This window comes from Phyllopteryx taeniolatus, chromosome 14 (genome assembly GCF_024500385.1).
Source record: "Phyllopteryx taeniolatus isolate TA_2022b chromosome 14, UOR_Ptae_1.2, whole genome shotgun sequence".
In the NCBI taxonomy this organism is placed as follows: Eukaryota; Metazoa; Chordata; class Actinopteri; order Syngnathiformes; family Syngnathidae; genus Phyllopteryx; species Phyllopteryx taeniolatus.
Genome location: NC_084515.1, coordinates 23,201,160 through 23,217,336, shown reverse-complemented (window position 1 = coordinate 23,217,336; position 16,177 = coordinate 23,201,160). Strand labels below are relative to the sequence as shown.

General features: G+C 41.2%; 1 protein-coding gene across 5 annotated transcripts; it reads left to right on the top strand.

Moving 5' to 3' along the window:
• The first annotated feature begins 5,515 nt into the window (after positions 1–5,515).
• Positions 5,516–11,699, top strand: LOC133489286 (CMRF35-like molecule 3). 5 transcript variants are annotated; one of them, XM_061798210.1, is made up of 10 exons: positions 5,516–5,667; positions 6,198–6,542; positions 6,645–6,726; positions 6,960–7,186; positions 7,911–8,007; positions 8,124–8,209; positions 10,839–10,897; positions 11,024–11,078; positions 11,177–11,226; positions 11,341–11,699. In XM_061798210.1, the coding sequence occupies exons 1-10, from the start codon at positions 5,619–5,621 to the stop codon at positions 11,434–11,436; spliced, it is 1,146 nt and encodes a 381-aa protein (XP_061654194.1). In that variant the 5' UTR covers positions 5,516–5,618; the 3' UTR covers positions 11,437–11,699. The 5 variants fall into 5 exon arrangements, with proteins under 5 accessions (XP_061654194.1, XP_061654193.1, XP_061654196.1 ...); XM_061798209.1 differs by having other exon boundaries at positions 7,908–8,007; XM_061798212.1 differs by having other exon boundaries at positions 7,908–8,007; positions 11,182–11,226; positions 11,341–11,462.
• Positions 11,700–16,177: the final 4,478 nt, after the last annotated feature.

Below are 16,177 nucleotides of genomic sequence, written 5' to 3'. Positions count from 1 at the left end.
TAAACCAAAAGCATATCTTGGCAGGATCTTCCAGGAATTCCCCTACAGTGTGGGACCAAAGAAAAGAGGATTAAACTTCCTTTTCAAGTTTTCACTTCTCCTCACTTGACCACGAAAACTAATCACCACTAATGACTAATCAGAGGTTTCATTTGTTTGCAATGAAAAAGAATCTACTTCTATCTACCTTTAAAAAAAAAAAATACTGTACACCAAGCAAATGTTAAATCAAAAAGAGCAGTGCAGCAGTTACGTGTAGTTTGGAATCATTCACGACGATGATGTCAGAGGTGATGATATGTGAATGAGCTGTCTTTTTCTGCTACTACTAACCCTGACGGCCAGTCAGAGGTGTTTTTAGGCTGAGCGGAAGAACACACACAGTTGTGACATACTGTAAAATTGTTGCGGTGATCAAATTACAGAGGATATAAGGAACATCAACACCTCCGGGTTAAAAAAACTAAAAAAAAAAAAAAAGAAAAAAGAGAAGGACCGCTACAACCCAGCCAAAAAACAAGTTAAACATATTTAAAACCCACAATTTAGGGGGGAAAATTACTATTATAGTGTATTTGCGATTGAATGGTATAACAAGTACACTTTCGTCAATCATAATCAAAAATACATTTACCAATCAACCTGCTATTGTGTTTAAATAAATAAAAATATTCACAATGCGTTAATGGTGGATTTACAAATTCCCTTAAGCTCTTTGGAACCAAACCTCTGTTAATGTGATTACACTTGTGCTTCAAAAGTCACGGTCGGTGAGTGTATTCTCGCTTCCTCGACATTTACTCTAAACAATACGACAAAGCCCTTCCTAATGGTATTAGTTTTGCATATGCTTTTCCCTGCTATAACAAGTCAGCATTTCCCGAATGAAATTTCAGCGTCATTATATATAATATTCAAAACAACCAGAGTATGTCGAGTTTTACAAATCCCGCTAAACCGACAGCAGTTTGATGAACGACAGGGTCAACATTCACTAGCTTTGGTGAAAAGAATACGTGCGTGGAAACACAAACGGTGAATTGGGCTCCCTGAGCATCTGAACGCAACAGAGGTGAATGGCTTCTGGCTGACAGTGTTTGGGGGAAACCGGGTGCCCTCAACTTGTCCAAAGGAAACCGCTTGAAATCAGACTGTCCTTGGTGTTGAGTTATCACTGGGTATTAGTACGCGCCCTCACACACTGAATAATAACCACATTCTCTTGAACACTCCCCTCCACACATACATTGTAAATTTACATCGATTTATTCCACCTATCCAAATACTGTACAAAAGTATGGGGACCATTGCAGCATAGTCGTGTAAAAAGATTAACCTGAAATCCAATATGTTGAACTGGATTCGGGAAGGTTTGGCTCCCACTTGAAGATAAGATAAAACTTCCTTTGTGTTTGCGACATCATGGTGGTTTACCGGGAGTATGTCACATACTTTTAGATTTCTCAAGAATCCGTCACTCCCATTACTGGCAGGAGTGGATTATGTTGGACCTCCTGCGGGTCATGATTCGTATGTTTCATAATAGAGTGACATCAAGAGCTGAGTGTGATTTTCAATTATGTGATGAAATGCTTTGTGTGTGCATTTGTGTAACTCCTACAAAAAGTAATCAATTGCAATGTTCATTCACAGTCTCGAGTGCGTGGCTGATTCATGTTGTGTGGTTGCTGTGGAGATGATTGAAAACAGACAAAACAGGAGGAGCTCAGCGGATCAGCATATTGTTTTGTCACCCTGTCACACCTTCTCTTTTTTTGTGTTCAAGACTAATGTAAGGCAATGTGTCCCCGTGAAAAGCTAGAAGGGCACTCAGTACTACCCCTCAAGGCTGAACAATCCTAATTTGGCTCCATGCCAAATGGATCTCTGATATATTGTCGCAATGGTTAAAATTGCATTTTTTTTAGGAGCAAGAAAAAAAGTTTTTTCGCCAAAAACACAACAAGAAGACTGTAAATAGGCAGTGTCAAAGACATCCATCCATCCATTTTCTGAGCCGCTTCTCCTCACTAGGGTCGCGGGCGTGCTGGAGCCTATCCAAGCTGTCATCGGGCAGGAGGCGGGGTACACCCTGAACTGGTTGCCAGCCAATCACAGGGCACATAGAAACAAACAACCATTCGCACTCACAGTCATGCCTACGGGCAATTTAGAGTCTCCAATTCATGCATGTTTTTGGGATGTGGGAGGAAACCGGAGTGCCCGGAGAAAACCCACGCAGGCACGGGGAGAACATGCAAACTCCACACAGGCGGGGACCGGGATTGAACCCCGCACCTCAGAACTGTGAGGCTGACGCTCTAACCAGTCGGCTACCGTACCGCCGCATCAAAGACATTTTTATTATAATCTGTCATTAATCAGTAGTATAGAAATTAATGGATAGATGATTTATTCATCATTTACTGAAATATATAGCCACATGTTCTCACAATATTATCAAGAGTTTAACAAAAAATATAGCTCAGGACCTTTTGTCAAAATCGAACATCACCATCATGTTCATGGATACTTCCTTGGCCTTGTGTGCCCAGTTTTTTGCACTAAAGTCTACACCAGGGATGTCAAACTTGTTGTTCAGTCTAATTTGATGTCAAAGGGGCTGGGCCACTGAAAATCATACAATAAATAATACAACAAAACAAAACAGGCACCAAAGGAAAATCTTTCGATTTAATTACTTTTTTTTTTTTTTTTTTTTTTAAATCATTTTGCCAAACAACCGCAGATTTCTTGAAAAGATTTTGCTTCGGTGTGTCACCTACATGTGTTCATAATAACTGATCAAAGCGAACCTTTAGTCACAGGTATTTGGAATCCTATTTGTAATTCATCCTGCGGGGCAGACTGTAACCCCCGAGTGGGCTGGTTTTGTCCCACTGGCCGTATGTCGCACTAACACAGCCCCATACCATCAGAGATGCTGGCTTTTGAACTTTGCGTCCATAACAGTCTGGATGGTTCTTTTTCTCTTTGGCCCGGAGGACACAACGTCCACAATTTCCATAAACAATTTGAAATGTGGACTTGTCGGACCACAGAACACTTTTCCACTTTGCATCAGTCCATCTTAGATGAGCTCGGGCCCAGAGAAGCCGGTGGCGTTTCTGGGTGTTGTTGATAAATGGCTTTTGATTTGCATAGTAGAGTTTCAAGTTGACTTACGGATGTAGCGTCGAACTGTATTTACTGACATTGTTTTTCTGAAGTGTTGCTGAGCCCATGTGGTGATATCCTTTACACATTGATGTCGATTTTTGATGCAGTGCGGCCTGAGGGATCGAAGGACCCGGGCATTCAATGTTGGTTTTCGGCCTTGTCGCTTTCATGCGGTGATTTCTCCAGATTCTCTGAATCTTTTGATGATATTATGGACCGTAGATGATGAAATCCCTAAATTCCTTGCAATTGTACGTTGAGGAACATTGTCCTTAAACTGTTTGACTATTTTCTCACGCACTTGTTCTAAAAGAGATGAATCTCGCCCCATCTTTGCTTGTGAATGACTGAGCAATTCAGGGAAGCTCCTTTTATACCTGATCATGGCACCCACCTGTTGCCAATTAGCCTGTTCACCTGTGGGATGTTCCAAACAGGTGTTTGATGAGCATTCTTCAACTTTCTCAGCCTTTTTTGCCACTTGTCCCAGCTTATTTGGAACGTATTGCAGCCATAAAATTCTAAGTTGATGATTATTTGCTAAAACCAATAAAGTTTATCAGTTTGAACATTAAATATCTTGTCTTTGTAGTGTAAGTAAATATAGGTTGAACATGATTTTCAAATCATTGTATTCTGTTTTTATTTAGGTTTAACACAACGTCCCACCTTCATTAGAATTGAGGTTGTACTTGAGTCATATTATTCTAAAGTAACAATATTCTTACTTGAGTACAATATTTGGCTACTCTAGCCAACTCTGATTAGGACTAAAACAAGGCATCCAAAATACAGCAACTCTATACTGGAGTTTGTAAAGAGAATATTAAAAAATCTTACAATATTTGTACTTTGTCCTTCCACTATGGAAATCCTCACATCCCTTGTTCTTATCTGAAAATGACACGGTTTCATCATGTCTCATCACTGATTCATTCAAACACATACCAAAACACAGACTGCAGCCAGGGATATGTCGTTTATCACAGGATGCATAATGATGCTGTCAGTCTGCGCCGTTCGGGGGTCTCATTGTTTGATTTTGTTTTTGTTTCTAGTCAAGAACTGAAGTATGTCCACACATAAATTCTCAGCAGAATACCTAAAACCACATGTACAATACACATGTATATGACATAAAGAGAAACATGTTTCTTTACTGAGTGACTTTGTAAATCTTACTACACTACATTTTTTTTTCCAGCTTGGTCTCAAAGCTCTGATTTTTGTGAACGTATATTAAAACTGATTAAAATATACTGCCCTCTTGTGGTTACAAATACTATTATAGCTTGGCAGGTTTGACCTGTAATTGTTAAGTGTCTAGCAGTAATAACTTTTTTTCTAATTGTATTCATTCGCCTTTCTTACTTTGGAGCATACTGGTTGAATGCCCTATGCCGAGTTTGAGGCAGAGAAAAATGTGATTAGTACAGTATATCAAAAAATGATGTATGCATGTATTTAGGCGAGTGTCATGATTTGGGATAAAAGGAGCGTATCCAAAAGACTCACTGGTGAAATCTCTGCATGTAAGTGGGAAGGCCCAAAACCAACATTGAATGTCTGTGACCTTCGATCCCTCAGCACTGCATTAAAAACGAGTATCATTGTGGAAAGGATATGGCCACGTGGACTGAGGAACACATTTTCCTTGAAAGAAATATTTTCAAATTACACAGTTTGTCACTACAGCTACAAATGCAAGTATATATCAACAACGCCCAGGAACGCCACCAGCTTCTCTGGGCCTGAGTTCCCAGTTCTGAGGGTCAGGGTTTGCATCTTGGTTTTGGCGTCCCTTTGTGAATTTTGCATGTTCTCGCCAGGTTTGTGTGGGTTTTCCTCTGGGTACTCTGGCTTCCTCCCACATTTTGGAAACATAAGGTTGAATGATTGTGATCAATATGTGACCTGCGGGTGGGGGGCAACCAGTCCAGGGTGTATTCGTCCCCTGGCTCAAAGTCAGCTGGGATAGCCTCCAGCTCATGCATGACCCAAATGAGGACAAGTGACATTGAAAATGGATGGATAGATATTTTATAGCCTTTTTACTTTACCCTTTATTTCTTTCTGCGCAGACAAATACTTTTCGACTCTCTGTATGATGGGTAAATAAATGTGGAATTGACAATCGAGCTTCTTGAATGTTGAAATTGATTGCAATGAATAACTTAAATATGGTCAAAATGTTGCAAACAATGGCATATATCATAATATTTTTTAATTTTTTTTACTGCTAAACCTTTGCGAGGCAAGCTAAAACCGGGGCAATACTGCCTATTAAGATATAGCTGGCATCTATGTGGTTAACACATGCAACATCTGGATCCAACTGGTCACATGACTAGAGCGAGGTTGAAGTAGCAGAACCTTGAAGTCTGAAAAACACCAGACTTGGGAAGGAATTGGGGTTGAAAAGCATTACCAATTAAAACATGAAGCAAGTCAGCCGTTTCCTGTTCATCTTGTTGCCGTGGATCCCAGGTAACTTCCAATTTTTTGCTGGTGTTTTTTTTCTTTGTTTGTTTTGTTTTTCTTACAAAAAGCTGGCTGTGGGAAAAAGACCACGAGAAGACAAATACTTCTGTGCTTGTCTTTTATTATCCATTGTGTATTTTCTGCAACTAGAAGTAGTAGCATAAGACATTTCTAATTTTTATGCTTGCTTACATTTTCACAGTAATTCAATGAGACTTTCCAAAATAATATCCCAAGCTTCAGCATTGTGTTTACCCCATGGCAAGTGTATGTTTGATATTTAATTTTTTTAAGTCTCGAAAAAGCCTTTGAAAAATGTGCTAATCCATTATCCAATTTTGGCAAAAGATTGAGTGAAAGGTAATCACGAGGAACATTTTTTTGACAAAAGGAAAGTGAAACTACAAAACGGTGAACACAGTTCCCCTTTTCTTTACTTATGATAAGACCTGAACATGCAGTGTCTGGTGGCTGCAGCATTACTGTCGAAAGTTGAAATTGAATCAACACTAGAATACATTTGATCTGTCCGTCAGGCCTTCTCTATGGGATGACGACTCAGGACGAACTTACAGTCCTGGAGGGTAACTCCGTCACTATCCCCTGTCATTATGAGCCCGAGTATGGCAGCTACGTGAAGTATTGGTGTCGGGGAAAGATGAGGGAATTCTGCACCAGCTTGGCTCGCACAGATGACTCCCTCTCTGACAGCCAGTCTGAGGACAAAGTAAGCATTTTTGATGACCCGATCCAGGAGGTCTTCACAGTGACAATGAAGAACTTAAAGGAAGAGGATTCTGGCTGGTACATGTGTGGCGTAGAGCTTGGCGGATTTTGGAAACCCGATATAAGTGCCTTCATTTACGTCAAGGTTACCCCGGGTGAGTGGAGGATGTACTTTAATGTCAATATGTTCCTTAATGACAACCATTTTGTTCATGCTTTTTTTCATGACAAGAGAAATTCCATTTCATTTCTTGCAGGAATGTCTGTAGTGAAGGGCATGCTGAGTGAGGAGGAGGGACATAGTGTCACGGTTCAATGTCTCTACAGTGTCAGATACAGGTCTTTGCCGTCCATTTTGATGTTATGTAATCCTTTGTTACTCTTACTAAAAATTGCTAATTGCATTAAATAAATTCAAGTGCTAATGAAGTGAATATATACATATATATAAATAAAAAACATATTTATACACAGTATGTTTTTTTATGTATTATTTATTATAAGCTTACTTATACTTATACATATAGCATGCATACAACACATGCATTCATTCAGTGGTCCTTTACCAACAGGGAAAGTGAGAAGAAGTGGTGTAGGAGTGGAGACTGGAGCTCCTGCCTGGTTACAGGCCATGAAGGTAGCTACGAAGATACGTCTGTAGCCATCAGTGATGACAGAACTGGGACTTTGACCATAACCATGAAGAAGCTGCACATGAGCGATATGGGCTGGTATTGGTGTTCGGCCGGACAGCAGCAGATTGCGGTGCATGTGCAGGTCTTACACCGACCATCAACTAGTAAGTCGACAGGAAGTACAAATCAAAGCTGAATGATTTATTTGTAAGATCTCCCAAGAATTGAGTAGACAATTTTATAAAACATTAAGCAATATATAAAATCCTGAACGGGACTGTTTGCTTGGTCTTTCTGCAACCTTATCCACAAGCATGCAGAAAATGATGCAGTGAAAATGCAATTTTGTTTCGCAACACCACCAACGCATTAAAAGTACAATAACATTCATTTATCCAACATCCATCCATTATCCAAACATTATCGCATCTTTGAATACATGATTTGCATTAGTCAAATCAACGAATGGGAGCATGTAAATTAATTAGTAAATTAACTAAAGTAAATTATTGTCGGACATCCTTAGGCATGAATTCTACACTTGCTCCTTGAGAGCAAATTATAATAACGGTATGTAAAGCAGCACTAATCAGTAATTACTTCTCCTACACACTTCATCAACTGAACTTTAGTGCTACTAATGTTTATGAAAATTAAAATGACATGATCTTTAAAGTCAATATTGTTTTCATTCACGCCATTCATAGTCAGCTATATGCAATTCATTCCAAGCCTCCTAACGCTTGCATAGGATAGTTGCATTATTCACAATGACCCTTCCAATGACGTCATAAAAGAAAAGAGAAATAGTAGCGTGTGGGTTTGTAGACCAAATGTGTCATTCAAGAAATACTTAAAATGAAAACTCGTTCTTATTTCTACCAGCAGCAGCAGTGACTGTGACATCCCGAGCTGCAGCGAGCGAACCTGTTGTGGATGCAGCTGGCCCCAAGCACATCACAAAGGATTGCGGGAAGCGTCAAATGTAAGAAAGACAGAGAGACTGCACCAGTGGCACTTTTTCATATGAGGTTGCGTAAGTCATTCTGGCTCTTCAAGCTGGACAGTCTTGTAAACACGGCGTGTTTGTGTCTCTTTTAGTTTCACCGTGCCATCTGTCATGATGTGTGTGTCATTGATGCTGCTTGTAGCCTTGCCGATATTAGCAAGGAGAATGTGGAAACATAGTAAGTTGTCATCTATTCACATCACATTCTTAATGAGAACTAGCGGGTTAAGGCGCCCTCCTTAACCCTCTAGTTCCTGCGGAAAAAGCCCAATACTCCTAACCTCATGAATAGTTCACATGCAATAATCTATATACATAAAACTCAAAGTTTGTGTGTCCGTTTTCTTGCACGTTTTTGAACGTTCCTGCACAGTTTTGCACGTTCCGGCACGTTTTGCAATAAGCCTCCACTTATAGTACATGTTTCTGCATGTTTTTACATGTTCTTGGTCACATGTAATAGTAAGAATTACCTTACATGTATTATTAGTTTGGTATTTAAAGAGGGCGTTGAAACCTTGGCGTCATGCAGGAACGTGCAAAACGTGCAAAAACGTGCAAGAAAACGTTTTGGCTCTAGAAGGTTCTTTGAAAACGGACACAAACTTTGAGCGTTAAGTATATAGATGATAGTCACCCAGAGCAGACATCTGCAAAGGTCATACAATCCTAATTGTAACCTTGCATGCCTGCACGTGTGGGATCTACTGTAGTTCTCAATAAGAACAATATATAACAGCTTCCATCGATCCATTTTCCATACCGGTTATCCTCACGAGGGTCGCAGGTGTGCTGGAGCCTATCCCAACTAACTGACTCTGAGCAAGAGGCGGGGTCCACCCCGAACTGGTCACCAGCCAATCACAGAGCACATATAAACAAACAACCATTCACACTCACACCTACAGGCAATTTAGAGTATTCAACCCACCACGCATGTTTTTGGGGATGTGAGAGGAAACCGGAGGACCCAGAGAAAACTAACGCAGGCATGGGGAGAACATGCAAGCTCCACACAGGCGAGGCCCGATTTGAAATGAACTCTGTGGCAGTTGTCTACCGTGTCATCCTAGGACAGAGTTGAATAATAATAATAATAATAATGATGATAATAATAATTATAACAATAATAATAATAATAATAATAATAATAATAATAATAATAATAATAATAATAATAATAATAATAATAATAATAATAATAGACGCGGCACGGTGGCCGACTGGTTAGAGCGTCAGCCTCACAGTTCTGAGGACCCGGGTTCAATCCCCGGCCCCGCCTGTGTGGAGTTTGCATGTTCTCCCCGTGCCTGTGTGGGTTTTCTCCGGGTACTCCGGTTTCCTCCCACATCCCAAAAACATGCATGAATTGGAGACTCTAAATTGCCCGTAGGCATGACTGTGAGTGCGAATGGTTGTTTGTTCCTATGTGCCCTGCGATTGGCTGGCAACCAGTTCAGGGTGTACCCCGCCTCCTGCCCGATGACAGCTGGGATAGGCTCCAGCACGCCCGCAACCCTTGTGAGGAGAAGCGGCTCAGAAAATGGATGGATGGATGAATAATAATAATAATAATAATAGGCTTTCTCAAAAAAGCCTGAATGAATGCTGCCCTGCAATTGGCTGACGACCAGTGAACGGTGTGCCAGACAGGGCTGGGTTAGACTCCAGCTCACCTGCCGCCCAAATGAGGACATGGCCAGTAGAAAATGGATGGATGGATGAATGTAATGCTAAATTATTTGAAGCATTTCTAAAACATTAAGGGCCATATTCTCCCATGTGCGTGCTTTTCTGGCTACGCACACTCTCATCCACTCAAATCTGTCATTTACACACCCTCATGTCAGGTAAGCTCTCTGGATGGAGCAACCCTAAAATGTTGACTGCGCTCATGGACTTAAGCACTTTTCGTCTTCTGCTTCCCAGAGGCTGTAGTAAGTACAGTGTCCTGTGAAGGTGAAACACCATATTGACTCATTTTGATTTAGTTAAGTCCCGCTGATGGCCCGGTGACGGCTTACTAGTGTCAACGGTGCAGGAAACACATGGCTCGTAATGCTCACCTATGCTAACCGACTGAGCAACGGCCACAATGTGTTCCTTCTCCATTCTGCCGACACCCGAACTTCGACATACAGTTTTACTGTATATCATATTAATAGCCGAAAAATGTCGCCACCAGAGGGCTTCTGCGATTGCAGAGCTTTCCGCTTCAAACATTCTTTTGGCGACTTTTTTTTTGTTGTTGTTTTTTTTGACAGCGCCATTAACCATTAATACTATTGTAGTCCGAGTGCAATGGTGAGTTAGATTTTGAATTATTTGTTTTCCTTTAATATAGGTCGGTTGTCAACGACCATACACGAGGTCTATAAACTATTTAGGCATTTAGGGGGCTAAGTGACAAAACGAGAGGGGTCTGACTGTGACGTGCAAGAGGAGGCGTAACAGCATTTTAAAATCTACATAATGGCACTCGGCAGGCTGGGAAATCCTCTGATAGCAAGCCGCCATGTTTTTACGATGATGTCATCGACGGTGATGAGGGTGCACCACAGTATCTTATACATTATTAAAGCACAAGAATGTCTCAGTATTAATAATACAACTGATTAGAATTGGATAAAAATACATATCAAAATATAACATGAATGGATAGAAACTCATGGGTGTGCATTGTATATGGGTAGAACAGTTTTCTTGATTTTTTGGTGGGTCAACTTTGGGGGTGGGCATTGTAATCGAGAGCGTATTATACACGGGAAATTATGGTAAGTTACTTTTATTGGATTTATTTCATACAGGTAAACAAAACAACAACACCTGCTCTGCTTCACTGGCAATGACACATCCACTACATAAGGTATTTTTGTATTTTAAGTGTTCTATATTTTCCAAATGGATTTACATGACGTTCACAAGTCTCGGGAAAACATCACAACACAACACAAAAATCACAACTCTTTAGTGACTGCGGATACATTTCTAGTGTGTCAGAAGTCTGGACGGGAGATTGTGCGTCGGTGGAATGTACGCAAAGCCAGGTGTGTAAACAAAAAAAGAACACGAATGGGAGAATATGAGCCGACGTTTATATAGGAGTGTTATCAGTGTCTTGAAACCTCTTATTGTTGATTCCCAGAACAGTTTGCTAAGATAAGACAAACTATGGGAATGAAAGCAAGACACAAGGTAAGTCCTCATTAAAAGCATATTGCATGCCTTACCACTTACAAACACATTAAAACATCTGTAATAAGACTGCATTTGATTATGCACTGATAATGGTGCAATTCTTTCTTTCAGACCTACAAAGGAGGACTATGGGATCTTGGTGACCTGCAAAAAAACCCAGCAGTAGTTTTCCTCAACATTAATCCATCGGATGCCAAGGTGTACTGAAATAAAATGCCACTGTTTTTCTTTTCCGTTGTGACTGTCTCGAGCATTAAACAAAAAGGAGGTAAGATAACTTTGTATGTACTGTAAATGTCACTTTAACTTCTGGATAAATGCACATGCACACAAACACACACAAACACACACATAATCAAACTTAACCACAGCATTTCTAAAAGTTAATGCAATACAAAATGCATTTACGGGACATGCTGCCGAAAATATATATGAAAGAAGTTAATCAATAAATTGGTTTTGTTCTTGTTCTTCTTTATGGGTTTTTGACTTTCCAAATAATAGTGCATTATTTTGACATATTGGCAACAGAGCTCATGTGTTGTTACAAAAGAAAATACATTTTCCCGACGATATGGAAAGTCTGGCTTTTGATACAGATTTTTTCAGCTGAAGCTTTTTTGTTACTGATATGATAAATGTTAATTGATACATGGATGTCAGGAATGATAAATACCCTTAATTTCTGTGCTAGCAATCAACCACAATAGTGGCTTTCTAATAAGAAAATTCTAAAAGTAATGTATAAATAATCAAAACATCAACCATCTTAAAATGAAAATCACTCCTGGCCACAATATTTTTAAATATAAATATTTTTGTATTATTATAAAAAAATAAAAATAAAAAAATTGGCACACCACAGAGGAGAATGTTGTTAACAAGACTGTCAAATTTGAATGAATAAAAAAATTGCCAATTACATAAAATAATATTTGAATCCAGACTTGGGTCATACACACAATAAAGCAGATTGAGAAAACAACAAAAAACATACTATCATATCAAAAGCATCACTGCATTTCATAGTGATATCACTGCAAACAAATAATATGGTGATGATTCTTGTTGTTCTAAAATTCAATGTATGCAAAGCTCGATCATATATTTGTTACTGTCATTCGAAAGAATGAGTAAAAATGCTCAAAGTCAACATTAAAAATCACTACTTGGACCACTAATTGATGTGCTGTGTTCAGATCCCCCTTTAAAGAGGATTGTGAATTTTCAAAGTAATTGCCAGCGTGAAGCAGAATTCTTTTAATCTGGTTCAACTGGGTCAAGAAGCCTCATGTTCTCATTGTCTGCAGAAAATCCACAGCAATAAGAATGGGAGCAGGGCTAGATAGAAAGCCCTAGGCAATCCTGTTCTCTCTGAAAATGGAAACACTACTTTTTTTTTATGTCTTTACTATGTCAGAAATACTAAGCACGAAATGGAACATCAATGCAAACTTTTCAAATGTGTTGTGTGCGTTGAACCTTTTGATCGAGTAATAAGAAACTAGACAAAAAAAAAACAATAAAAAAGGTACATCATTAGACTAAGGGTGCTTACATACAAGTGCAATTTGATGGTTAGGTGCGAATATAATAATAAAAATAAACTGGACCACATACACAGTTCCAAATTAAATCCGGTGCAGTCTGTGCATCAATCAAACAATCTGTCCATCTCTCCATCCAAGGCATACATAGAGACAGAAAACCATCAATGAGTGGGAACTAAACCTACCCGGCCTTCACTGAAGTCAGGCGTGTGAACACTATCACTATCCATCAATCCATTTTCCATACCGCTTACCCTCACTATAGTGGGTCGCAGGCGTGCTGGACTACAATTGGACTGCTGAGGTTAAATTTGAACACAATAATGTAATGTAATGTACAGTACTGTGCAAAGGTCTTAGGCCACCATTAGACTTGTTGTTTTAGTATTATTTTAGTGGTCATATAAAACTAGAAAGCCACTAAGAAAGCAAAGCCTACCAGGGAAAATAACATTTTAGACCACTGCTATTCTACACTATATAATGCATATCGTGCCATACATCGTGCAGCTCTGGCCTCATCTCATCATTACTTAATTCATTTAATACCAACATACAGACAATAATTTAAATGTGCGAAGCCTACAGTGAAAACAGTGAAAAAGTGGAACAAAGATAGAACTTCAAAGCTGTTTAGACTGCACAGACTAGAGTGTCTTTGAAAATTCCGCTGGCAGCCTGGATGAATATACGGACACTGTCACATCCTATATTAGTTTCTGTGAAGATCTGTGTGTACCAACAAAGTCATTTTGCATGTGCAATAACAACAAACCGTGGTTCACTGCTAAACCTAAGCAACTTCGCCAGGCTAAAGAGGACGCATATCGAAGTGGGGATAGGGCCTTGTATAATTGCGCTAGAAATAAATAATGCACTAATCTGTACTTTTAGTAGACCGGGATGTTGGATTGGTCTTGAACACGATTGAGGCTGGCAGGTCAAGCTTCCGGGTGTTCGGCCGGCCTGGTCCGCACGGGGAACAGGTGGATTTGGCGAAAAGAAAGAAGAAAAAGAAAAAAGGAGCCCAAAAAGTTCCCAGGCAGGACGGCCGGAGCCCGGGTGTATCAGCTTGCATGACGTTCGGAGCGGGTGCGTTGTGCCCCCTTCCGTCCCCCGGGGTGAGCTCTGGCCTCCAAAAAGGTTAGCTCGGAGCCCTTGCAGGATGCTCTGCAGTCGGGGGTTGTCCGATGTGTCCTCGCCACCTCGTGATGAGGTGGTCGTCCTTCCTGGGCCAGTCTTAGGCAAGTTGGTCGGATGAGACAAGAGCTGACACTCAGGGAGCATTGCTCCGGCCTTTCTTTCCCACCACCTTCAGGGCCACTAGGGAAGCTGGACCGCCTCTGAGTGTTACTTTTCATTTTAGGATTATTTCGTGGTTTAAAACCAGTGGAATAAAATATTCACATTGAGAAGAGCCAGATCTGATTAGGATGCCTCCCGGACGCCTCCCTAGTCAGGTGTTCCAGGCAAGTCCCACCGGGAGGAGACCATGGGGACGACCCAGGACACGCTGGAGAGACTTTATCTCTCGGCTGGCCTGGGAACGCCTCGGGATCCCCCCGGAAGAGCTGGAGGAAGTGGCTGGGGAGAGAGAAGTCTGGGCTTCCCTGCTGAGGCTGCCTCCCCCGCGACCCGACCTCGGATAAGTGGAGGAAAATGGATGGTTGGAGGGCGTCTGATTTACCATTTCTAGAACCTGGTCTGTAGGATAACATAAAATTAAATCTGGTCAAGAATAGAGCCCATCTTGCCTGGCTAGCATTTAATCTTCTAGCAGACTTAAGATCCTCAAGGTTCTTGTGATCTGTCCATATCAAAAAATGGGATCTGAGCCCCTTCTAGCCAGTGTCTCCACTCCACCAAAGCCACCTTGATAGCCAGCAGTTCACGGTCACCTATGTCATATTTTCTCTTGGCTGGACTAAGTTTCTTCGAGAGATAAGCACAAGGATGTAATTGACCAGGCATTTCTGGGAGAGCACTGCTCCTATTCCCGCATCAGACGCATCAACTTCCACAACAAACTGTTGTTTAGGATCTGGGAGAGTGAGGACTGGGGCGGAGGTAAAGCTCGAGTTAAGTTTCTGAAAAGTTGACTGACAAGCCGAGTTCCACACAAAGGGTCTCTGTGGCGAGGTAAGATCATGCAAAGGCGAGGCTACTGAACTAAAGTTTCTAATGAATTTTCTGTAGAAATTTGTAAACCCTAAGAACCTTTGTACGTCCTTGCATGACGTGGGGGTGGGCCAATTAGTCATGGCATCAATTTTGCAAGCGTCCATTTTGAGTTCACCTTGAGCCAGCACAAAACCCAGAAAAGAAGAAGAAGGATGTCTTGTGGAATTCACATTTCTCAGCCTTGACATATAGTTCATTCTGCAGTCACCGCTGCAAGACAGAGCGGACATGAATAATGTGAGTCTCCTCGGAGAATATCAAAATCTTCATCTTCCGCTCCGCTTATCCTCACTAGGGTACTTATCCTCGCTAAGGTTGCGGGCGTGCTGGAGGCTATCCCAGCTATCTTCGGGCGAGAGGCGAGGTACACCCTGAACTGGTCGCCAGTTAGAGTCTTCATTTAACCTACCCTGCATGTTTTTGGAATGTGGGAGGGAACCGGAGTGCCCGGAGAAAACCCACGCAGGCACGGGGAGAACATGCAAACTCCACACAGGCGGGCCGGGACTTGAACCCCAGTTATCGATACAGGGTCGCAGGGTCTTGTACTTCTTGTCCACAAAGAAAAATCCCGCTCCCGCAGGGGATGAAGATGGGCGAATGATCCCGGCTGCCAGTGATTCCTCCACATACTCCTTCATAGCCTTGTGTTCCGGCCCTGAAAGAGAGAATAACCTCCCCCTGGTCCCAGGCAGCAAGTCAATTGCACAGTCATACGGTCTGTGGGGTGGAAGGGATTTGGCTTTAGTCTTGGAAAAAACTTATTTAATGTCATGGTAACAGGTGGGCACTTGAGATAAATCAGGATCCCCAGATGGGATCTGCGGAATCTCATTTGAAACATATCCCTTAACATTACATGGAGGCTTGAAACAGTTCTGGGCGCAATTGCTGCCCCATGATATAACATGCCCAGAGGACCAGTCAATGTGGGGGTTATGTAATTTCAACCAAGGGTTCCCTAAAATAAGGTCATTATTCATAGCGCCAAAACATGAAAACTAATGCGTTCTGAGTGAGAGTCAGGAAATGTCAATGTGAGAGTTTGGGTGCGGTGAAAAAAACGCCGTCTGCAGCATACAAGTTGCGGTGGCCTTTTACTTGAAAGGTTTTAAGGTGCATTCGCCTAACGAGGAGAGAGGCGATTCATTTGTGTCAGAACCAGAGTCAATAAATACAGATCTATGAATCTCATGATCTGGAGAGCATAGTGCCAC

Coding starts and splice junctions, on each gene's coding strand:
- LOC133489286 (XM_061798209.1), top strand. CDS start 5,619: ATGAAGCAAGTCAGCCGTTTCCTGTTCATCTTGTTGCCGTGGATCCCA. Junction 8,008..8,123: donor GATTGCGGGAAGCGTCAAAT/GTAAGAAAGACA, acceptor TGTCTCTTTTAG/TTTCACCGTGCCATCTGTCA. Junction 8,210..10,838: donor AAGGAGAATGTGGAAACATA/GTAAGTTGTCAT, acceptor TATTTCATACAG/GTAAACAAAACAACAACACC.